The sequence below is a fragment of the Saimiri boliviensis genome, chromosome 5 (assembly GCF_048565385.1).
Source record: "Saimiri boliviensis isolate mSaiBol1 chromosome 5, mSaiBol1.pri, whole genome shotgun sequence".
NCBI lineage: Eukaryota > Metazoa > Chordata > Mammalia > Primates > Cebidae > Saimiri > Saimiri boliviensis.
In genome coordinates this window covers 26,778,735-26,805,505 of record NC_133453.1, presented here as the reverse complement: position 1 = coordinate 26,805,505, position 26,771 = coordinate 26,778,735, and the positions used below count along the sequence as shown (strand labels likewise).

The following is a 26,771-nucleotide window of genomic DNA, read 5'->3' as shown; positions in this document are numbered from 1 at the left end:
TCTCCTAAACTCTTGGCAATCACAAATTCTTTTTACTATCTCTATATTTTTGCCTTTTCCAGAATGTCATATAATTGGAATTATATCGTTTGCAGCTTTTGCAGACTGGCTTCTTTCACTAATCAATATGGATTAATATTGTATTTTCATGGCTTGATAATTTCTTTTTAGCACTAAATAATATTTCACGTTATGGGTTTACTACAGTTTGTTTATCATTTCACCTATTGAGGGACATCTTGGTTGCTATTATGTTTTTGCAATCATAGAAAAGATTGCTATAAACATTCATGTGCCAGTTTTTATGTGTACATAAGTTTTCAACTCATTTGGGTAGATGCTTAGAGCAATATTGATGAATTATATGGTAACAGTATGTTCAGCTTTGTTAGAAATTGCCAAACTATTTGCCAAAGTGGATGTACAAATTTGTATTTTCACCAACAACGAATGTGAGTTCCTGTTGGCTCCACGTTCTCACCAGGATTTGTCATATCACATTATGGATTTTGGCCATTCTAATTAGTGTATAATAACGTCTCATTGTTGTCTTCATTTGCAATTTCCTGATGACATATGATGTTGAATGTCTTTTCATATGCTTATTTGCCAACTGCATATCTTCTTTGATTGCATGTCTGTGCAGATCTTTTGCCCCCTTTTTAATTGGGTTCTTTGCTTTCTTATGATTGAGTTTTCAAAAAGTTTGTTGTATATTTTGGATATAAGCCTTGTATATAATCCATGTTTTGCAAATATTTTCCCCAGTCTTTAGTTTATATTTTTATTCTCTTAACATGTCATTTGCAGGGAAGTTTTTAATTTTAATGAGATACAGTGTATAATTTTTTATTGATTACACTTTTGGTGTTGTATCTAAAAAGTCATCACGAAACCAATGGTCACACAGATTTTCTTTTATTTCTGTTCTAGAAGTTTTATAGTTTTTCTTTTACATTTAGGTCTATAATTCATTTTGAGTTAATGTGAGTTTGAATAACTTTGTATAGTTCTTTCTCATTTGCATTCTGATTTTAATGTTGCCTCCTAAAAGGGGCCTTTCCTACTCATCCTAGGTAAAGCAGTCCCTCCAATTGCTGTTTGATCCATTATTCACCTGTTCCCCTAGCATAGCCATTATCTAAAATTATATTGTCCTTTATTTTTGTTCTTACGTTTCCTTTGTCTAGAAATGCAATGTGAGCTGAAAGTCAGTCTATCCTGTCTACTGCCCTATTCCCAGGGTCTAAGACAGTACTTGAAAATTATTTAGTGAATAAATGAATGAGCAAGAAATACACTTAACAAAACTCACAGACACATAGTGATATATGTTACAATCCTTATCTATGAGTGTCTTTATAAGTAACAAAGACAGACAACTTGTAACAATGAAAACTACGGTAGAGGAGGAAGCAACATTCAAACAAAAGTATTACCATTTTGTTTGTTCTGCCTGTAATATGTATTAAGCCCAGCTGAATGTAAAATACATTGCTGCAAGAAGAGTATGACTCTTAGTAATGTTGAATGATTTGCATGGAAGTTTTTCAAGTCCTTTATCTATTACTGATAGGCTTTATTTTTGGAGCAGACCTATTTAAACATTGTGAACAGTCAACAGAGCTCAACAAATTAGATATAGAATGAATGTTTCACAACAGAATAAAGCCATGTATGACAACCCTACAACTAACATCATACTCTATGGTAAAAAGGTGAAAGCTTTTTCTCTAAGATTAGGAACAAGACAAAGATACCTGCTCTCACTACTTCTGTTCAGCATAATACTGACAATCCAAGATAGGGCATTTAGTCTAAAGAAAGAAAGAAAAGTTATTCAAATAGAAAAGAATAAAGTGAAATGGTATCTGTATACTGACTGATAATATAGAAAAATTATTAAAGACTCCACCAAAAAATGTTAGAGCTAATATAAAAATTTAGTAAAGTTGCAGGATACAGAATTAACCTACAAAGAATTGATAGTGTTTCTATACACTAACAACAGGCTGCCTGACAAAAGTCCCACTTAAAAAAACAGTCCCACTTAAGAAAACAGTCACACTTACAAAACTATCAAAGGAATAAAATACTTAAGAGTCAATTTATCAAGGAGGTGAAATATCTGTATATTGACAACCGTAAAACATTAATGAAAAAAAAATCACAAATAAATGGAAAGATATTCCATATTTGTGGATTGAAATAATTGATAGTTAAAATGTCCAAACTACCCAAAGCATTTTATAGATTCAGTACAGTGCCTATCAAAATTCCAATGTCATTCTTCACAGAAATAGAAAAAAAATCCTATAATTTGTATGGAACTACAAATAATCCTTAATAACTGAAGTAACCTTTACCAAAAAGATCAAAGCTGGAGGCATTATACTATGGAATTTCAAAATATATTAGAAACCTATAATAATCAAAACAGTATGCTACTGGCATAAAAACAGACACATTGACCAGTGGAATAGGATAGAGAGCCCAGAAATAAACCCACACATTTATAGTTACTTGATTTTTGACAAAGATGCCAAGATCATACAATAAAGAAAGGACAATCTCTTCAAAAATGGTATTGGAAAAACTGGATATTCACATACAGAAAAATAAAAAATAGACACTTATCTCAAACCTTGTACAAGAATCAACTCAAAGGAGATTGAAGCCTTAAATGTAAGACCTGAAACTATAAAACTATTAAATGAGAAAATATGAGAAAAGCTCCATAAAATTGATTGGTCTGGGCAATGATTTATTGGATATAACCTCAAAAGCATAAGCACCAAGAGCAAATAAGCATATCACAAACAAATGGAAAGATATCCCACAAATAAATTGTCTTGTGGATTGAAATTATTAATATTGTTAAAATGTCCATACTACCAAAAACATTCTATAGATTCAATGCAATACCCATCAAAATTCCAGTGTCATTCTTTTCAGAAATAGAATAAAAAAGCTTAACATTTGTATGGAACTACATAGGTTTATAACAGACTGAAAGCTTCTGCACAGTAGAGTAAACAAGAGAGTGAAGACAAAACCGGTAGATCAGGAAAAAATGTTTGCAACTCATATATCAGATAAGTGGGTAATAGCCAAAATATACAAGGAAATCAAAGTACTTATAAGAAGAAAACAAATAACCCTATTAAAATGAGTAAAGGACACAAATAGACATTTCTCGAAAGAAGAGACACAGGTTGCCAACAGATACCTGAGAAAATATCATCTTTAATTATAAGAGAAATGTAAATTAAAACCACAATGAGAAATTGCCTCACCCCATTAGGTTGGCTGTTATCAAAAGATAACAGGTGTTGGCAAGCACGTGGAGAAAAGGGAACCCTCATACACTGTAGGTGGTATTGTGGATTATTACAGCTGTTTTGGAAAACAGTATGAAGTTTCCTTAGAAAACTAAAAATAGAATTACTGTGAGCTCCAGCAATCTCACAACTAGATATATACCCAAAGGAATTGAAATCAGTATGTTGAAGAGTTGTCTGCATGCCCATATTGATTGTAGTACTATTCACAGTAGTCAAGATATGGAAACAATCTAAGTGTCTATCAATGGATGAATGGATTTTTTAAATGTGGTATATTCACACAGTTGAATACTATTCAGCCTTAAAAAAGGAAATTTGTCCTTTTTGACAACATGAATGAAACTAGAGGACATTGTCTTAAGTTAAATAAGCCAGGTACAAAGAGACAAATACCCAATTATCTCACTTCACTATGTGGAATCTAAAACCGTCAAACTCACAGAAGTAGAGTGAACAGTGGTTACCAGGGCCTGGTGGTATGTGGGTGGTCAGGGAAAGGAGAAACATTGGTCACGAAGTACAAAGTTTCAGTTAGAAGGAATAAGTTCTAGTGTTCTATTGCACAGCACAGTGACTCTAGTTAATAATAATATATACTTCAAAATAGCTAAAAGAGAGAAGTTTTAAATGTTCTTACCACAAAAAAAAAAAATTGATTTCAGGTGATGGATATGCTAATTACCCTGATTTAGTCAAAGTACAATGTATAGATATATCAAAACAGTACATTTTACTAAATAAACATATACAACTGTCAATTAAAAATAAAATAAAACTTTAAAAAGGCAATAAAAAATTCAGGTAGATTGCTTCTCCTTTTCCCAAAGTACAAATTAACTTCCGATAATTTTAGTTAACTTTCTATTAAGCAAACAGTAGAAAATAATGTATTTGTAATCTCGGTTAAATGATAAATTATCCTGTCTTACCCATACATGGGAAAATAGTCAAGTGATCCAATCTTTTTACAGCTTCTACCGAATCTAGGACAAACCAAAAGCCAAAGGAGGTATAAAAATTAATTCCATGGCTGCTGTTGAGCCATTTCATAAAGATTCTTAAATTTTGAAATATCAAGAAAGACTTGCCTGCCACAGACAAGAGATGAGTGGTTTTAAACTACAGTCATTATCATCATGGCATTAATATATCTATTGGGACCAAATGTCATCTGTCATTTAAATCTTTCTGGTATTTTTATAGGGGAACCCATAAAAAATAAAAGTTAAAATCATTGTGGGATTTTCTGCTGAATCTGATTATCAATCTGCACGTTTATAAGGAATGTAAGGAGGAAATACTTACCTTTTTATAATTTGATAAAACACATTAGATTCAACTATATTTGTTGGGCAAACCATCATATGATTAAATTTGTTCAAAGCACTGTGGTGGCTACCAAGAAATATGTGACACAGTTTCTGCATTCATGAATCACACTGTCTTTGGGGAAAATAAAATTCAGTTACTTAAAAAATTCGAAGAAAAACACCAAAAACAATAAAAAATGACTGCCAATTTATCTCTTTAAAATTGACTAATTAACTTTCATTTCCATTATTTCATATAATTCTGACAATGATTTTTTAAAGTATCAAACATACTGATTTTCAAAATGGGCAAAATGAGATAAAGAAAGGCAAAATCACATTTGCCCAAAGCCATTCAGCAGTCAAGCCAGGACTGGACCTAAGGTGACTTGTAATCTTTTTGAAGGCAGAACTTATATCTACATGTATGCTAATTGCATAGATTAGAGCCTAGCACATCATAGCCACTGAGTAAATACTTGCTGACTAAATAAATTGGAACCTAAGCTTCATCCAGGGTTATATTATCCAATCAGTATGCAGCTCTTGGATGTACAGAGACTGTGTTGTATTTGTCTTACTTTCCCCATTTTGGGCATGAATGGCTGGCCTAGAGGGGATGCTTAATAATGTTAGATCATATGCAAAATAGGAGGGGTTCAAGCCATGTGTTAGAATTGAGGCAAGAATAGACTTTACTAGGATTTTCAATGGCTTATAAAGAAAAAATATTTGAATAGAGTTTTAGAGAGTGGAGGGAAGATGGAAAGTGAGGGAGGAGCATTTTTAATAGAAAATGATGTAGGACTATGTCGTCTAAAGCTCAATGTTTTATATTCCAGAGGCTGAAAGAAGAACCAACATGACTGAAAATAAACAAATTAACAGATAAAAGTAAACAATAGGGAAATTATGGCTTGGCTTAATGCATATAGCAAGAGGCAGCAAGCGTCTGAGAGGGGTGTGTGTGTGTGTGTGTGTGTGTGCGAGCGCGCGTATTCTTCTTTGTGTATTTATGTGCCATTATATACCATTAGCTTCTGGGTTTCTGCATTAATACATTCCATGCATGTAAGAGCTGTATAAAACGCTTTTTCCTATGCTATTCAGCAGTGATTTTTTAAAAATCAGAGATGGCTGCACGTAAATGTTACTAAGTTGTTCCAATCTCTAAAAATCACGTTTAATAATAGTTTGCCAGACTTTTTATTTATAGAAAGAGAGTGATGTTGTAAACACAACCAACAGCTAATTTTGTCTTTACTTTTTTTAATTTTTATTTTTTTATTATACTTTAAGTTCTGGGTACATGTGCAGAATGTGCAGGTTTGTTACACAGGTATATATGTGCCATGGTGCTTTGCTGCATCCTTCTTGTTTGTGTTTTGAGGAGTCTCACTCTGTCACCCAGGCTGGAGTGCAATGGCGGATCTCTACTCACTGCAACCTCCGCCTCAGGTTCAAGCAATTCTCCTGCTTCAGCCTCCCAAGTAGCTGGGACTGCAGCCCCCCACCACCATGCCTGGCTAAGTTTTTGTATTTTTTTTAGTAGAGACAGGGTTTCATTGTGTTAGCCAGGATGGTCTCAATCTCCTGACCTCGTTATCCACCTGCTTTGGCCTCCCAAAGTGCTGGGATTGCAGGTGTGAGCCACAGCGCACAGCCAGCTATTTGTCTTTTCAATAAAATATCTTCTGAGAAAAATTTGCGACATTTTAAAGACTCATGTTAAATTTAAATTATAATGGTGGACATTTATGTTCTTAAGGTATCCATGCAGTATATAGATAGCAATACATGTTTGTTTCAATTTAAATATGAAAATACAAAATTAGCTTGTCATAATCAAGGGAATTGCCTAATGTTATCTTTCTGAAGAGAAATGACATTTAAAAAAATTTTATTATAAAATCTTATGATAAAATCGGTAGAATTTTTTCATAAGTTAGAGAAGAAAATAAAACATCTAGCCTAATCCAACCTCCCAAATATAGAAATTGATTTGCAGTTTAGATGATTTTCTTTGATCTTTGGACATATGCCTATTCCTAGCACGATTATGACTGGAATTGGTGATCATAGAATTGTGTGTGCATACTAACGTGTGTGTATGTGTGTTTTGCTTAAATCATATTTATCAGTTAAATGTCTATTCTGAGGCATGCATTTTTTACTAAATGCAATAAATTTAGTGTACATTCAATTTTTCAAAACTATTTCAATCCACTCTATGCCAAACTACAAATTGTAATGACATAGAATTATATTGCATATATTTTATAACTCCAATATAGTTATTGGAAGGAGGCAATGGTGAAACATATGTCATGTAGCTGTTAAAAGAGACCTTTGCCAGGTACTTCTAAAGAAGATTTTAATTCAGAAGAAAATAATTGCAAAACAGAGGAGGTCTGTGAGAAGAATCTATCTTGAGCACTTAAGCTGAAGCCAGAAGTCCAAACAATGACCTCTGAATCATGGGGGTCAACTTGTATCCTCTATTTATCTTTAAAATTAAGCTTATCCTGAAATGTTTGCTTAAAGGCAAATGTTATTTCCTGATCGAGATCTTATAATGAATTAGTGCCAGAGACAGAACTTGGATTAAAGGAAAGAAAATGTCTTTTGACTTTCAGGTCCACTATTATCAATATGTTTAGTTTCATAGCTTATCTCTGCTCATTGGAGTCTTAATGCCTTTAAAACTGGAAGTTCATCACACTCATCTTTATATCCCTTAGAATACCAGCTGCAATATCATGCAGTCAAAAATGTATTGTCTTCAATAATTTTCCAGTGCAGTCTACTTATCTACATAAATATTCAATTAGCAGATTAGACATGAAATGGTAACATTATTGAACATTGGCTGCATCTTAACAACTGTACTGTTCATTCCATTTGCATAGTCTTTGTTCAACTATTTTACAGTTCAAAGCTTTCTTTCAGACCATAATCCAAACATATTTAAAAAGGAAAAATTAAGTCCTTTGTGGGTATTTTTTACTTTCATAGGAGAAAGGGTAATTTAAACCTCTTGGTTGATAAAATGGAAAAAGTATCTCAGGATCCGAGTTTTTCTTTGGGATGCCAATATGAGTGGTCTGTCACTTTCTGCTTACAACATACTATGCTTATAAAACTAGACTCCTCAAAATGGAGCACCTGAGCCTCTTTGATGTGGCTCCTGACTATATGTCCTGCTTTATCTTCAGTCAACTTACAGCTTTCATCTTCTCATGAGCCAACATATTAGCTATCTTTGTACTCCTAGAATATCTCAACTTTGCCATTCTAGGAGTTTTCACTTGCTTTCCCATATGCCTGAAATGCATATCCTTGATTAGTCCCATGGGTTACTCTATAGCCCTACAGTTCTTGAATTTAAATATCCCAGATATTTAAATACCTTGTAAAGGGTGGTGTTTTCTGGCCATTTTATCTAAAGTAGCACCCCATCAGAGATACTTGCTGTCACACCACCTTTTTCATTTCTTTCACAGGATGCATCACAATGATGATCATATTCAGTAGCTATCTTCTAAAACAAAGTATAAGTTCCATGAATACAGTAACCTTTTTCTTGAATATACTCACTGTGCAGAAAACAGTGCCCAACAGAAAGTACATGTCTAGGAAATGATTTCTGAATGAAAAAACAAATACCTACTGAAAAACTGTGACTTTTGAGATCTTAAACAGTAAATTAATTTGAAAAGTGAAGTATAATTCTGATACTTTTTTGCATTTTTGTTTTTTCTAAAACTGATGACTGGTTGGTATCCATGTTACAGGCCAAACTGCATTATTTTTTCAACAGTGAAGACTGTGGGACATAGGAAATCAGGAAGTTTTCCAAAGTAAGTCATGGGGATAAAAAAAAAAAAAAAAAGAATTTTTTAGCCTTATTTTTATTCGGGCAAAAATAACTGTATTTTTTACATTTTCCGAATGTATATATAAAGTATCTTATGTGATAGCAAATTTTTTTCATATCTATATCCATTTTAATAATTAGGTTATGTAAAAGTTCATAAATTTAGAAGTTTGTTGGAAAGTTATTTCTAATCTCCTAATAAGTTAAAAGAAAATGATGACTTCAAACAAGGTATTGAAACCTTATTAAAAAGAAACCGGCCACGTGTGGTGGCTCACACCTCTAACCCCAGCATTTTGGGAGGCCAAGATGGGTGTATCACCTGAGGTCAGGTGTTCAAGACCAGCCTGGCCAACATGGCAAAACCCTGTTTCTACTAAAAATACAAAAATTAGCTGGGTGTGGGCCTGTAATCCCAGCTACTCAGGAGGCTGAGGCAGCAGAATCACTTGAATCCGGGAGGCAGAGATTTCAGTGAGCTGAGATTGCACCACTGCACTCCAGCCTGGGTGGCAAGAGCAAAACTACATCTTAGAAAAAAAGAGAAAGAGAGAGAGAGAGAGAGAAACTGTAGGAGACCAAAAAAAAAAAAAAAAAAAAAAAAAAAAAAAGGAATAGCAGGAGTCTGTTTTATATGAATGTCATTGAGCTTAACAGACCTAGAGGTTGAACTTGGAAGGGTTTTAACTATATATGTGATTCTCAATCTATCTCAAGTATCTATTTTATTCAGTGGAAAATCAGTGAGAATAATTTCTTATAAGGAAATTTGTGATCTTAATACACAGTGCTACAAATTGACAACATTTCATTAAAATTATAAGTACTTATTGTTTTCCTTTCAGAGTATCATATCTGTGCCACTTCTATCTATATAGCCTTTACAATTATAATTTATCTTTACCAATTTTTCTTTTTAATATGGTATAAGGTATGAAAGATTACTAACTTTGTTTTGTCTCGGTGGAGGAACTGTATCATCAATAGTATATTTGAGCTACTGTAGGACTGATATACTCCTTCTATGAAGAGTCCAACTAAATGTCTTATGGGTCTGGGTATTTTCCTAAGAAGTACCATTTTATAGAAAAAAACTTATTTTCTGGTAAATAAAAAGAGAAAATATGAGGGACAAAGTTGATAGCCTTCAACTTTCAATTATTCCCTTTAAAGCTCATTTTTGATTTTGGATTATGCTATGGTGAATGCACACAAATCCCACTTTCAAATGGAATAATTTATTTTCTTAATGTTTATCTTTCAACCTAAAAGAATTTTTTTTATACCTGCATTTGAAACTTCAGCAAACAAAATTCTCAGAATAATGAAAAACTACTACTACATTTTAACTTAAATGTGGAACTGTGATTACAGACATTTCTGCAAGCAAGTCATTCATGCACCACTTTTCCTATGTCATCTTTTAAACACCACTGTAGATTTCTTATTTTGAACATGGTATTTGACTTCTGCTTCTAAGTTAGAGGAACAGTAATTAGATGTACCTTCCTGCCTAAAACAATAACAAGCAACAACAAAAACCAACAGAATGTATGAAACAAGTATTTTTTAAAAAACACTAAACACTAGGCAGTGAAGTACAAGGATCTCAATCTCTCTGCAGATTGAGATCTACAGTGGGTTCCAATATTCAACATTCTTAAAGAATGTACAACCTACAAGCCAGAAGACAGTGGGGCCCAATATTCAACATTCTTAAAGAAAGAATTTTCAATCCAGAATGTTATATCCAGCCAAACTAAGCTTCATAAGTGAAGAAGAAATAAAATCTTTTACAGACAAGCAAATACTGAGGGATTTTGTCACCACCAGGACTGTCTTACAAGAATTCCTGAAGGAAACACTAAATATAGAAAGGAAAAAACCAGTACCAGCTACTGGAAAAACATACCAAATTTGAAAGACCATCGACACTATGAAGAAAGTGCATCAACTAATGGGCAAAATAACTAGCATCATAATGACAGGATCAAATTCACATATAACAATATGAACCTTAAATGTAAATGGTCTAAATGCCCCAATTAAAAGACAAAGACTGGCAAACTGGATAAAGAGTCAAGACCCATCAGTGTGCTGTGTTCAGGAGCTCCATCTCACATGCAAAGGCACACATAGGCTCAAAAGGACGAAGGAATACTTACCAAGTAAATAGAAAGGAAAAAAAAATCCTAGTCTCTGATAAAACATACTTTAATCCAACAAAGATCAAAAAAGACAAAGAAGAACATTACATAATGCAAAGGAAACAATGCAACAAGAAGAACCAACTGTCCTAAATATATATGCACTCAATACAGGAGCACCCATATTCATAAAGCAAGTTCTTAATGACCTACAAAGAGACTTAGACTCTCATACAATAATTGGGGGAGATTTTAACACCCCACTGTCAATATTAGACTGATCAGCAAGACAGAAAATTAACAAAGATATTCAGGACTTGAACTCATCTCTGGACCAAGTAGACCTAATAGACATCTACAGAACTCTCCATCCCAAATAAACAAAATATACATTCTTCTCAGCACCACATCTCACTTACTCTAAAATTGGCCACATAATTGGAAGTAAAACACTCCTCACAAATGCAAAAGAACTGAAATCATAACAAACAGTCTCTGAGACCACAGGGCAATCAAATGAGAACTCAGGATTAAGAAACTCATGCAAAATCACACAACTACATGGAAACTGAACAACCTGCTCCTGAATGACTACAGGGTAGATAACAAAACTAAGGCAGGGAATAAAGATGTTCTTTGAAACTAGTGAGAACAAAGACACAATGTACTAGAATCTCTGGGTCACAGCTAAAGCAGTGTTTAGACGGAAATTGATAGCACTAAATACCCACAGGAGAAAGCAGGAAAGATCTAAAATTGACACTCTAACATCACAATTAAAAGAACTAGAGAAGCAAGAGCCAACAAATTCAAAAGCTAGCAGAACAGAAATAACTAATACCAGAGCAGAATTGAAGGAAATAGAGAAAAAAAAACCCTTCAAAAAATTAATGAACCCAGGAGCTGATTTTTTTGAAAAGATCAACAAAATAGACTGCTAGCCAGACTAATAAAGAAGAAAATAGAGAACAATCGAATAAGCACAATAAAAATTTGTAAAGGGAATATCAACACTGATCCCACAGAGATACAAACTATCACCAGAGAATATTATAAATACCTCTGTGCAAATAAACTAGAAAATTTAGAAGAAATGGATCAATTCCTGGACACATACACCCTCACAGGACTAAACCAGGAAGAAGTTGAATCCCTGAATAGACCAATAACAAGTTCTGAATTGAGGCAGTAATTAATAGTCTACCAACTGAAAAAAAAAAAAAAAAAATCCCAGGACCAGATGGATTCACAGCCAAATTCTGCCAGAGGTACTAAGAGGAGCTAGTACCATTCCTTCTGAAACTATTCCAAACAATAGAAAAAGAGGGACTCCTCCCTAACTCATTTTATGAGGCCAGCATCATCCTGATACCACAACCTGGCAGAGATACAACAAAAAAAGGAAAGTTTCAGGCCAGTATGTTTGATAAGCATTGATGCAAAAAACTCAATAAAATACTGGTAAACCAAATCTAGCAGCACATTAAAAAGTTTGTCCACCATGATCAAGTCAGCTTAATCCCTGGAATGCAAGGCTGGTTCAACATACACAAATCAATAAATATAATCTATCACATAAACAGAACCAATGACAAAAACCACATGATGATCTCAATAGATGCAGAAAAGGCCTTCAACAAAATTTAACACCCCTTCATGCTAAAAGCCCTCAGTAAAGTAGGTACTGATGAAATGTATCTCAGAATAATAAGAGCTATTTATGACAAACCCACAGCCAATATCATACTGAATAGGTAAAAGCTGGAAGCATTCCCTTTGAAAATTGGCAGTAGACAAGGATGTCCTCTCTCACCACTCCTATTCAACATAGTATTGGAAGTTCTGGCCAGGGCAATCAGGCAAGAAAAAGAAATAAAGCATATTCAAATAGGAAGAGAGGAAATCAAATTGTCTCTGTTTGCAGATGAAATGATTGCATATTTAGAAAATCCCATAATCTCAGCCCAGAATCTCCTTAAGCTGATAAGCCAGTTCAGCAAAGTCTCAGGACACAGAATCAGTGTGCAAAAATCACAAGCATTCCTATACACTAATAATATGGAAACAGAGAGCCAAATCTTGAGTGAACTCCCCATCACAATTGCTACAAAGAGAATAAAATACCTAGGAATACAACTTAGAAGGATTTAAAGGACCTCTTCAAGGAGAACTATAAACCACTGCTCAATAAAATAAGAGAAGACACAAACAAATGGAAAAACATTCCATGCTCATGGATAGGAAGAATCAATATCATGAAAATGGCCATACTGCCCAAAGTAATTTATAGATTCAGTGCTATATACAACAAGCTACCAATGACTTTCTTCACAGAATTAGAAAAAAAAAAAAAACAACTTTAAATTTCATATGAAACCAAAAAAGAGCTCACATAGCCAAGACAATCCTAAGCAAAAAGGGCAAAGCTGGAGGTATAACACTACCTGACTTCAAACTATACTGCAAGGCTACAGTAACCAAAACAGCATGGTTCCAGTACCAAAACAGATATATAGATGAATAAAACAGAACAGAGGACTCAGAGGTAATGCCAGACATCTACAACAATCTGATTTTTGACAAACCTGACAAAAACAAGCAATGGGGAAAGGATTTCCTATTTAATAAATGGTATTGAGAAAACTGGCTAGCCATATGCAGAAAACTGAAACTGGACCCTTTCCTTACACCTTATAAAAAAATTAACTCAAAATGGATTGAAGAATTAAATATAAGACCTAAAATTATAAAAAATCAAAACAAAAAAAAAACACCTGAAGAAAACCTAAGCAGTACAATTCAGGACATAGGCATGGGCAAAAACTTCATGACTAAAACACCAAAAGCAATTGCAACAAAAGCCAAAATTGACAAATGGGATCTAATTAAACTAAAGAGCTTCTGCATGGCAAAAGAAACTATCATAACAGTCAACAGGCAACCTACAGAATGGGAGAAAATTTTTGCAATCTAGCCTTCTGACAAAGGGCTAATATCCAGAATCTATAAGGAACTTAAACAAATTTACAAGAAAAAAAATATTAAAAAGTGGGAGAAGTATATGAACATATGCTTCTCAAAAGAAAACATTTTTGTGACCAAAAAACCTGAAAAAAAGCTCATCATTACTAGCCATTAGAGAAAAGGAAATCAAAACCATAATGAGATACCATCTCACACCAGTTAGAATGGCGATCATAAAAATCAGGAAACAACAGATGCTGGAGAGAATGTGGAGAAACAGGAACATTTTTACACCGTTGGTGGGAATGTAAATTAGTTCGACCCTTGTGGAAGACAGTGTGGCAATTCCTCAAGAATCTATAATCAGAAATACCATTTGACCCAGCTATCCCATTACTGGGTATATACCCAAAGATTATAAATCAGTCTACTATAAAGACACATGCACACATATGTTTACTGCAGCACTGTTCACAATAGCAAAGACTTGGAACCAATCCAAATGGCCATCAATGATAGACTGGATAAAGAAAATGTGGCATATATATACCATGGAATAGTATGCAGCCATAAAAAAGAAACTGAATAAAGTTCGTGTCCTTTGCAGGGTCATGGATGAAGCTGGAAACCATCATTCTCAGCAAATTAACACAAGAACAGAAAACCAAACATTGTATCTTCTCACTGATAGTGAGAGTTGAACATGGACACAGGGAGGGGAACATTATGCACTAGGGCCTATCAGGGGGTGGGGGACTAGGGAAGGGATAGCATTAGGAGAAATACTTAATGCAGATGATGGGTTGATAGGTGCGGCAAACCACCATGGCATATACATACCTATGCAACAAACCTGCATGTTCTGCACATGTATCTCAGAACTTAAAGCATAAAGGAAAGTATACATACCAGGACAGAAATCATGATTGAATAGAGATCATGTCAGTAATGCAATGTTGGTTTAATATTTGAAATAAGGCAATGTAATTCACCATGCAAACTAAAAAAAAAAAATGCAGAAAAAATGAAGAAGACATTAATAAATAGAGAGGTATACTTACTTGTTCATCAACAGAAAACACAAAATGATTAAGATGTCAGTTCTCCCCAAACTTATCTATAGATTAAATACAATGGCAGTTCAAATCCTAGCGGACTTAATTGAAGACATTTTCAAGCTGATTTTAAAACTAATATGAAAATTAAAAAAAGTGTAGAATCACTAAAACAACTTTGAAAAAGAGCAAAGTTGGAGTAGTAAAACTATCTGCTCTCAAAGTTTATTATGATGCTACAATAATCAAGACTGTACTGGATTGACATAAGGAAATAACTTGGTCAAAGAAACAGTAGAGATTCCAGAAACAGACACAAAAACATATGGGCAACTCTTGTTTTGTTGTTGTTGTTGTTGTTGTTGTTTATCGTCTTTCTAAAAAATCTTCATATAAAATTGTTTGGTTTAGCTCTCAGCAGCCCATTCCTGATGTCTGAGGAAGCTTGCCTTCTTTTGAGCTACCTGATCTTTCTTCTGAGCAAGTGACATTTTGGGATGGTTCTACCTCTTTTTAACTTCTTTCTTGGGTGCCTTTTAATAGACTGGATTCTCTCATATATCAGCATGAGCTTTCTTTGCATCTCCTCCATTTCTGGAGTTGCTGTTCTTTATGTATTGAGAGAACTGTTTCTTTTAAGCATTTTCATCTTCCTCCATTTAGTAGCACATATAGTCTACAATCTAGCCCATAATGTGCTTCCAGTATACTTCTGCATTAAATTCCTTGCTTTCAGAATTATAGCCAGGGACTTATTTGTACTGTGAGGGATAGACAAACCTCCATTAACAGCTCCTTTCAGAGAGCCAAAAACTTTATTGCCAGTGGTGGTTCTGGCAAGGCCTTCATCTCCAGTCACTCCACTTGGCCTTCATAGGTCTTGTCCGTAACAAACCTACTAAGAAGCCTGTGGTCCAGCAGCAGGCAGGTACAGTACACTGCAGCGTAATTTGTCAGATCAACCTTCACAACATATTTTGGCAGTTTGTATGCATATGCTCTGAAGACTATCACATTGCCTTCTACACCAGGGTAAGCAATCTGACAAATGGAATCTCTGTTTGTTACACTATCATCCTGTATTTGGGTGTTTCCTATTTAGTTTCATCCTGTATCACCAAGGGTTTCTCAGCATAGTAATCATTTTATCCTCCTGTTGTCTTCTAAATTTCACTTGCTATCTCTTAAAGTAGGCCTTATTCTTAACAACTTGAACAAACCCCATCCTGCAGAGCAAATGCCCACATCCACAGCTTGGCAGAGACCTCTAGGCCCAGCAGTGCTAGGCAGGGAAAAGGGGGGCAAGTGGTTCCTGATAAAGTTGATGACAGGGAGGAATGGGAACTGTCACACACTCCTGGTGGGAATGTAAAATGGCATGACGCCTACCTGTTTGGAAAATAGCTTGACAGTTTTTTAGAAACTTAAATACATATTCACCATATAGCCATTATACTCCTAAGAGAAACAAAATCGTATGTCCATACAAAAACTTGTACCCAAATAGTTGTAGAATCTTTATATTCAATAGTCAAAAACTAGAAATAAATGACCATCATCCAAATTGTGGAATGTCCATACAATAAAATGTAATTACTGATAAACACAGCATGGATGAATCTAGAAATAATTGTACTGATTTAGAAAAAAACAGTTTAAAAAGCTAGTCAAAAAACAGTCCATATGGTGTGATGCCATTTATATAGAACTGAAAAAAAACAAAAAAACAAAGTAATCTATATAACTGAAAGCACATCAGTGGCTTCCTGTAGAGGAGACTGCAGTATGTTCTAATTTCTCATTATAAAGGAGAACAAAGAAACTTTCAGAGGTGATGGATATGTTTACTATCTTGATTGTGATAAAGGCTTCAGACGTATATACCATGTTAAAACATTGAACTTTACACTTTACATATGTATATTTTATCACAGATCAATTATACGTTAACACTATTAAGAGTAAAGCACATTTTAAAACATTTAGAAATGTAAAAATAGCATACATTAAACATAAATTATAAATGATATAGATTGAATCCATTATAATAAAATTGATGAAGAAAATATCAGAAAAAAAGAAAAAAGAAAATGATACTTTACTATGGTCATGATAAATCTAATAATGAGAAATATTTAATAACACTGATAAACACCAGTGGATTTTGTCCCTGATTCAAATCTGTCATTTCGGTATTTCCTACGATTAATATTAATTTTTTGTATAACACATCTGTGTTTAGTCAATTGTATTTCTACTAAACACAGAGGAAGTTTTAACTGAGAATTGCATGATTTTCTAGTGACCCTGGCTACGTATTCTAACAGGACATCGTTTTCCAGATATATTCTTCTTCATTTTGACTAAGAATTTCAAGAGACACTGTTTTTTAGTGTTTTAATTAGTTTTTCCACAATCTTAGAATGAAAATTTTCGAGCAGAAAAGACCACAGAAACCTTGTAGTATATCTCCTCAATATACAAAAGCCAGATGTGAGGTCAATTTAAATGGCTAACTTAGGATATGTGAAGTAATTAGCAACAAGTGCTGAAGCCAGATTTCAAGTCTTATAATATCCAGCCCCAAACTGTGAGACACTATGTAGGTTTCTTAAACTTGACATATTATGTATGGTAGCAGAATGGATTTTCTAAATAGGTGGAAGAAGCCTTTACCTTGGACTGACAGGTTTGCTGAGAAAAGACAAAAAGGATCACAGCAGGTTCAGATGAAAAATTGACAGGAGCTTCTACCTAACTCCGATACTGAGTCAGCATGAGATGCATAGGTGACAGCAACCAATACTCTAAAAAATTATATATATAAGAAAAGATACAGCCTAGCAAATGCATAAAAGTATGTAACTGTGGCAATTATTAATAATTAATAATTGCAGGGACCACCAGTCTTCTGTCAGTAAATTGATTGTACACAGGTTTACTGCCTGGGTAATTTGTTTATCTTGCCTGAATTATTATCATAATAACATGTGTGAACCAGTCTTCTTAAAAGGGTAAAGACTTTAGTCTCTTCTTGTTAATTTGTTGTTTAATAATGACAGCAGCAACAACAACCACAAAAATAATAGCAAATACTTATAGGGTGTTAAATACATGCCCCCATATTAGCACTGTATAACACTTCACATATTTGCACTCCTTTAAATACTTTAGATATTTCTAAATACATTACATAGCTTAACTCCTTTAATTGCCACAAAGCCTGTAAGTTTGATGCTATTTTTACCCCTGAGTTACAAATGTGGAAACAGAAAGATACATTAAGTTGAGGAGTAAGACACACTCTGGAGATAATACTCTAAACCACTTTTTAAAACTGTAGAATTAGCTTTACAAAAAATAAAAAATAAAAAGCTTGCCACATTAGCCAAAATTGAGAAGAAGGATTGTATTCCAAACTAATGCTTTCTGCTGATATTGGCAGAATTTTTGCTGCTCTAATAGTTTCTGTTTAATGAGCAAATTGCTTTAAGTACACATCTAACACTGCAGCACTAAGGATGAGGATATTTAGCCAGTTCCTTTCTCATCTGTGATAGTTCCAGTTCTGCTTATTTGTACAATAGCACTTTCAATTTAACCTTTAGAAAAACACAAGAAATTAACATTTTAAACTTCTTTAAATTGCCAGTGAATAAAAGGAGCAATGAAATCAGTAATTTATTAAATAAAACATAATGGAAGCATTCATTCAGATGTTGTCATGAAAACACTAATTAATAATAATCAAAACTTATCCTATTGATTTGCAAGCTTTTCAGTTAGGAGCCTTCCGGATAACATTTAGAAATAAGCACTGTACGTTCTTAAATAGAGATTTGATGAATAGCTCATATCCTTATATAGCACCCCTCTTTTGGGGGGTAAGGGAATATCTTGTAGTGAATATCCTCGGAAAGAGACTGCTTCATGAGAAAAAACAGAAAGATTCTCTTCTAGGTCACTAATAAGGCCTGATTATTTCATCATGTCATATTGCTCTTCCTTTTCCTCTTTGTCTTCATAAGTTGTATCAGTTCTCCAAAACCCAGCTTATCTCATCCCTTTAAGTCCTCCTTTAGTTTGGCTTCTTTCTTCCTTGACCTTCCAGAACACTGAGATCTATACATAGCATCTAGCACTAACTTATATGATTTTTCTGTTTTTGGTTATTGATTCTAACTACTAGGCTGAGCATTAATGTTATAATATATACCCTGCTGGTGGTGCATCTGTCTCGTGTTTCTCTATCTCCATAGCACTTATCAAAGAGCCTCAGGTAGGAGACTCTCAGAAGCATTCTGCTCCTTTTGTCTACTAAAAAGAAAAAGTGTATATTCATTCGGAGGTCTTTGCATCGTGCTCTGTTGAGATCTATAGATGCAGAAAGTTAAAAGTCCAGCTAAATATTATGTAAGTTGAAAATGATTGATTTTCAACTTACATAATACTGCATATGAAAGGCTTTTAGTTTTTCCAGTCTAGTCAGATGTCATTACCAAATTATCTTTTATCCAATAAACTCGTTTTTAAGGGTGAATAATGTTCTGTGTGTGTGCATGCACATTTGTGTATAACCACATTTTCTTTATCCATTCATCCACTGATGGATGCTTAGGCTGATTTCATGTCTTAGCTATGATGAATAGTAGGACTGCAATCAACATGGAAGTGCAAATGTCTCTTTAACATACTGATTTCCTTTCTTTGGATATATCCCAAAAAGTAAGATTATTGGCTCTATTATAGATTTATTTTTAATTTTTTGAGGCACCTCCATTCTGTTTTCCATAATGGCTGTACCAATGTACTCTCCCACTGTGTACAAAGATTCTCTTTCCTCATATTCTGCCAACATGTATCTTTTATTTTTTTTTGACCACAGACAATTTAACAGGTGGAAAATGATATCTCATTGTGGTTTTCAGTTGCATTTCCCTGATGATTAGCGATGATAGCACCTTTTCATATACCTGTTGGCTATTTGTATGCCTTCCTTGAAAAAATGTCTACTCAGTTCTGTTGTTCATTGTTTAATTAGATTATTTGAGGTTTTCTTTTTTTTTTTTTTTTTTAAACTTTTCATTTTAGTTTGAGACAGAGTCTCTCTCTGTTACCCGGGCTGGAGTGCAGTGGCGAAATCTCAGCTCACTGCAATCTACATCTCCTGGGTTCAAGCAATTCTCCTGCCTCAACCCCCAAGTAGCTGGGACTACAGGATCCTGCCACGATGCCCAGCTAAATTTTTGTATTTTTAGTAGAGACAGGTTTCACCATGTTAGCCAGGATGGCCTTGATCTCCTGACTTCATGATCCACCCTCCTCGGCCTCTCAAAGTGCTGGGATTGCAGGTGTGAGTCACCACGTCCGGCCTTTTTTAACTATTGAGTTGTAACAGTTTCTTACATATTTGGATATTAAGCCTTTATCAGACATATGGCTTGCAAACATTTTTTCCCAATCCATAAGTTTCTCTTTCATTCTGTTGTTTCATTTGCTGTGCAGATGAAAAACTACTAACAACTACTAAACTACTAAAATTGCTGGCTGGGTGCAGTGGCTCACACCTGTAATCCTAGCACTTTGGGAAGCCGAGGTGGGCGAATCATGAGGTCAGGAGTTCAAGACCAACCTGGCCAACATGGTGAAAACCCATCTCTACTAAAAATACAAAAAATTAGCTGGGCATGGTAGTGGGAGGCTGTAATCTCAACTACAGCGGAGGCTGAGGCAGGAGAATCGCCTGAACCCGTGAGGCAGAGATTGCAGTGAGCCAAGATCCTGTCACTGCACTCCAGCCCAGGTGACAGTGCGAGACACCATCTCAAAAAATAAACAATGAAAAATAAATAAAACTGCTAAAAAGCAGACACTTTTTAGTTTGATGGAATCCCACTTGCCTATTTTTGCTTTTGATGCCTGTGCATTCAGGGTCATAGACAAAATGTCATTGTCCAAACCAATGTTAATTAGCTTTTTCCTTATGTTTTCTTCTAGTAGTTTCATGAGTTCTGGAAATATGTGGAAGTCTTACTCCATTTTGAGTTACAGCTAGTGCTCGACTTACGACCACGATTGGTTCTGACAGCCAGTCATAACACGATTTGGTCATAAGTTGAGTAGGTCATATGTACAGTACTGTGAAATGATGTTATAAAAATCTTTAAGTTATGTTTTATCATTCTTTCTTTATTGTTATATATCATAATTTTCTTTGTTCATTTTATGCCATTTGTATCATCTCTACACCATTTTGTTTCTTATTTTTACATTTGTCAGGTTTAAGTAAAACACTGCATTACCAGTACAACTGGTTTAATATTTGCAAAACATACAAAATTACAAAATACAGGTGCATACAAAAATACAAAATACAGGTGTAAAAAACACCATAGAAAACATTTTCCCAATTGCAAAACATATCAAAATATATAAACATGTATGAAACATTTTATTGGCCACTGGTGCTTGGCTGCGGATTGTTGATGTCATCATCTGAAGCAGCAGTTGGGGTTATCGGAGTTGGTTTTTTCATAAACATGGTGAGGTTTGTCTGAATTGTATGTTTCGTTTTTTCTTCATATCTTTCATGATGTGAATGAAACACATCGTGCGCCATCCGTTCAATCCTTACAAATCGTTCGATGTTTGGGTCCATTGCTTCGAAATGTATAAGAAGTTTATTCAGTAAAGATAAACTGTCTGATAATCCCTTAGTGGTGAACTTTCTTTCTGGCTCCTCCTCTTCTTCTTCCGCCACTCTTTCTTCTTCCAGTTCGATTAGCTCTTCATTTGTAAGTTCTCCAGATTCTTTGTCTAGCAACTCTTCGACATCTTCCATTTCACACTCCGAAGAAAGGTCTTTAGCGAGTTTTACTAGTTTTTCCCGAATCGTTTCAAGTTCATGTTCACTGTCAAATCCGTCAAAATCATTAACATAGCGCTGAACACAATTTTTCCAGATGCCATTCATGCACTTTGTCGTCACAGCCTCCCAGGCGGTAGCGATGTTCTTGATACACATCAAAATGCTGTAGTGTTTCCAAAAATCTCGCAATGTTAGTTCTGAGTCAGCATCTATAGTGGATATTGCTTGAGCGAAGGTGGTTCAGAGATAGTTGGCCTTTAATGTAGCAGTCAAACCTTGGTCCATAGGCTGGATGAATGGAGTCGTGTTTGGCGGAAGAAAAACAAATTTTACATCTGGATAGAGATCGCCTAGATGTGGTGGGTGTCCAGGCGCATTATCGAGTAGCAATAAAATCTTGAAAGGAATATCTTTCTCCAAACAATATTCTCGAACTTGAGGAATAAAACAGTTCATAAACCAGTCTTCAAACAATCCTTGTGTCATCCATGCTTTATGTTGAGAACAAAAGTAGACGGGCAGTGTGTGCTTGTTAACATTCTTGAACACACGCAGGTTGTCTGAGTGATAAATTAAGAACGGCTTCAATTTAAACCCTGAGATGTTCCCGCCAAGCAGCAGAGTTAGCCTATCCTTGAATGCTTTAAATCCCAGCATGCTTTTGGCCTCTTTGTGAATATAAGTGCGTGCTGGCATCCGTTCCAAAATAATCCAGTTTCATCAACATTGAAAATCTGTTCTGCTAGATATCCCTCATCTGTAATTAATTCATCCAGACTATCAACAAACTTATGTGCTCCTTCCTCATCCGCACTCACTGCTTCTCCAATCACTCGAAAACTATGCATTTGGAATCTTTTCTTGAATCTCTGGAACCAGCTAGTGCTTGCTACAAATTATTGACTGTAATCTTCTCCAGCATGCTCCTTCAGAGTCTGAAATAGACTCCTCACCTTCATCTGCACTGTAAAAAGACTTACTGGTGTCCGTTTTTGAATTTGATCCTCCATCCAAATATATAGCAATTTCTCCATTTCGTGGATGGGCCCGCTTCGTTGCTTTGTTTTAACTGTTGATCACATGCAGAACCTTTCACAGCTTCACAAATTCTTTCTTTATCTTTCAAAATCATCAACACAGTCAAGTGTGATAACTTCATAATACGTGCGATCACATTTACTTTCTTTCCTCCTTCGTACTGCTTAATTACCTTCATTTTCGTTTGGAGATCGATGGCCTTTCTTTCCTTCTTGCAGGCTGAGTTGTAGGCAAAGACAATTTCCTCTTGGTAGACATCTTGGGAGGGGTTTAATGAAAAAAATCTAAGACACAAAACACAAATTGCTGTACCGAGTCTGGGATAACAGTTGAAATGGTGCACGCAGAGATGGTAGTGCTGCCGGAAGCTGGTCCACACTGTCCTATGCCCAGCTGGGCAACGTTTGCACTGCCAGATTCAGAGCAGTCGTGGCTAGCGATTGTGGTCATAAAGTCGAATGGTCGTAAGTTGCATAGGTTGTAAGTCGATCAATACCTGTAATTTTTGTACATCACTGGACATTATGCTAAGTAAGCCAGACACAGAAAGATGAATACTACATTATTTCTATATGGAACCTAAAATAGTTAAACTCAAGAAGCATAGGGCAGAATGGTGGTTGCTGGGGAGTGGTGAAGGGAGTAAGGGAGATGTTGGTCTGGGGATACAAAGTTTCACTTATGCAAGATGAATAGCTCTGGAGATCTAATGTACAACAGTGTTACTATATTAAGAGTACTGTATTGTATGCCTAAAGTTTGCTAAGAGGGTAGATCTTATGTGTTCTCACCCCCCATACACACACACATGCACACACACAGAATCTTCAGGGATCCCAAAACGTTTATATGAATACTTATATCATTTATTTCTCCAAATTCCCTGTAAAACCTCAAATAATGCTATAAATGACTAAATAATGTTTTTAAAAAATAACAGACTGGGTGTGGTGGCCCACACCTGTAATCCCAGCACTTTGTGAGGCCAAGGCAGGAATATCACTTGAAGCCAAAAACTAGAGACCAGCCTGGCCAACTGGGCAAAACCCTAGCTGGATGCAGTGGCACATGCCTGTAATCCCATCTACTTGAGTGGCTGAGGCATAAGAATTGCTCTAACCCAGGAGGCAGAGGTTACAGTAAGCCAGTTGCACCACTGCACTCTGGCCTGGGCAACAGGGTGAGAAGCTGTCTCATAAATTAATTAATTAATTAAAATAAAAAATTACAGTGATAACTTGTTCTGCTATTCTCTCACTACATTAGAATCACTAAAAAGTTTTGATAGACCTATGAAATTATTAATGCTAATATTAACCCATAATAGGCTAATGGTGGATCACTTTTATGAATCTCATCTTCCTTGTCTCTTAATTCGAATTATAACTGCCGTAATGTTTTCTAATTATTTTAAATTTACTGAATTAGCTAGGAATTAAGACTAAAAAGATATATATAGAGATTAATAAAGTTCTTCAGAAAAGGTGCTTTATTTACATACTTATTGTGGTATAAGAGTCACTACATCTTATAATTACACCATCAAAAATATAAACCTCACTTACCCTTCCTCCTTGCATATTTAGCAATGCCAGAATCATGCATGGCCTGTTACTTTCTAAACCATTTCCTATTGATTATATCCACTGAAATGTTGACATTGAATGATTGCTGAACTCTATCTGTACAAGCACTGAAAGTATTTGAAAGTAGAAAATTACTCTTTCAATTTCATTTCTTTTATCTTTTCTGTTTTAAGAACTTATCAGTGATTTCTTTCTGTATCCCATTATAGAAATGGCATTATGAAATAAAATATAAGCTGACAGTTTGCAGATTTATTATTATATTTGATATATTCACATTTTAAAGAGTGGTGCTCTATAGTTAAATGAATCCAAAGAGATTAAATCTCTTTAAAAGGAATCAATCCTCTAAGAGTGGAATTTTCCTGCCAGTGCAGCTTGATCAGACCGTAATTGGGTGTGGGCTTTCAGAAATTACAATACTTTTCATCTGCTCATCTATTTGAGGCAGAATTATTTTTTGAGTCTCAATATCTTAAAATATTGATTTTTCTGTCTAATCATTACAATTGAATACATTCATATTAGTTGAATTTGATGAAAGTATCAGTATCAATAGAAAATTACATCTTGGAAATGGATTTGACTCGTGTACTTGAAAAATCAGTGTGTGTGAAATTTAGAAGCCCAATTTTTATTAATCTTAGCATAAAGTGTTTTTATTGAAACATAATACTTCACATATTTGTATTTTAGTAGTTGTTAAATACGTAGAATAGGTAAGACCAAGTCAGGCTATTTTGAGTATCCATCACCTCAAGTATTTATCATTTCCATGTGTTAGTAACATTTCAAGTCCTCTCTCTCTCCTAACTACTCTGATATACAATACATTTGTTGCTAACTATAATCACCGTGCTGTGCTTTTGAATATTGGAGCTTATTTCTTCTATTTAATTGTATGACTGTGCCCACCAATCAACTTCTGTTTACCCCCGCAATCCCACACATCCACCCTTCCTAGCCTCTGGCATCTGTAATTCTATAATTGTCACCATGAGATCAACTTTTTTAGCTCCCACATATGAATGAAAACATATGGCATCTGTCTTTCTGTGTCTGGCTTATTTCACTTAACGTAATGACTTCCAGTCCCATCCATGTTGCTGCATTTTATTCTTTTTTTATGGCCAAACAGTATTCCTCTGTGTATATATTCTGCATTTTTAAAAATCCACTTATACATTAATGGACAATTAGGTCCATTCTATATCTTTGCTATTGTAAACAGTGCTCCAAAGACATGCAAGTGTAGGTATCCCTTTGATAAACATATTTCTTTTTCTTCAGATAAATACCCAGTAATGGGATTGCTGAATCATATGGTAGTATTATTTTTGATTTTTTGAGAAATCTATATTCTGTCTTCTATATTGGTTATACAAATTTACATTCCCGTCGACAACGTATGAGTTGCCTTCTCCTCACATCCTCATCAGCATCTATTAATTTTTTTTGTATTTTTAGTAAGAGCCATTCTAATGGGAGTAAAGTAATATCTCATTGTGGTTTTAATTTTCATTTTCCTAATGGTTAGCAATAGTAAGCATTTTGTCATATACCAGTTGATCATTTCTTTTTGATAAATGTCTGTGCATGTCCTCAGCCCACTTTTTAATAGGATTTTTTAATTGTTGAGTTGAGTTTCTTGTATATTTTGGATATTAGTCTCTAATTGCATGAATAGTTGGCAAATGTTTTCTCCCATTCAACAGATTGTCTTTCCACTCAACAGATTGTTTCCTTGCTATGTAGAAGCTCTCCAGTTTAATAGTCCCATTTGTCTATTTTTGTTATAGTTCTCTGCGCTTTTGGGGTCTCAGCCCTGAAATGTTTGTCAAGATTGATGTCTAAAGTGTCTTTTCTATGTTCTTTTCTAGTATTTTTACAGTTTCAGTTCTTTTTTTTTTTTTTTTTTTTTTATTGCATTTTAGGTTTTGGGGTACATGTGATGAACATGCAAGATTGTTGCATAGGTACACACATGGCAGTGTGCTTTGCTGCCTTCCGTCCCCTCACCTGTATCTGTCATTTCTCCCCATGCTATCTCTTCCCACCTCCCCACCCCCCGCCCCTCCCCCATTTCCCCCCAACAGACCCCAAAACCACATTGAGATACCATCTCACACCAGTTAGAATGGCGATCATTAAAAAATCGGGAAACAACAGATGCTGGAGAGGATGTGGAGAAATAGGAACACTTTTACACTGTTGGTGGGAATGTAAATTAATTCAACCATTGTGGAAGACAGTGTGGCGATTCCTCAAGGACCTAAAAATAGAAATCCCATTTGACCCAGCAATCCCATTACTGGGTATATATCCAAAGGATTATAAATCATTCTACTACAAGGACACGTGCACACGAATGTTCATTGCAGCACTGTTTACAATAGCAAAGACCTGGAACCAACCCAAATGCCCAACGATGATAGACTGGATAGGGAAAATGTGGTACATATACACCATGGAATATTATGCAGCCATCAAAAACGATGAGTTCACGTCCTTTATAGGGACATGGATGAACCTGGAAACCATCATTCTCAGCAAACTGACACAAGAGCAGAAAATCAAACACC

The 26,771-nt window shown here is 34.9% G+C and overlaps 1 protein-coding gene and 1 pseudogene across 3 annotated transcripts in view; one reads left to right on the top strand and one right to left on the bottom strand.

Annotated features, from left to right (window-relative positions):
• LOC101047868 (sperm-associated antigen 16 protein) overlaps positions 1-26,771 on the top strand; it is an 832,481-nt gene that overhangs the window by 685,716 nt on the left and 119,994 nt on the right. Inside the window, exon 7 of one of the 3 annotated variants that reach the window (XM_074399066.1) lies at positions 8,449-26,043. The exons of the other annotated variants lie outside the window; for them this stretch is intronic. Within the exon in view, the coding sequence (XP_074255167.1) occupies positions 8,449-8,477 (29 nt within the window). The 3' untranslated portion in view covers positions 8,478-26,043. Of the gene's footprint in view, positions 1-8,448; positions 26,044-26,771 lie in introns of those variants that run through there. 3 annotated transcript variants of the gene reach the window in all.
• Positions 15,105-15,922, bottom strand: LOC120364334 (large ribosomal subunit protein uL18-like; annotated as a pseudogene).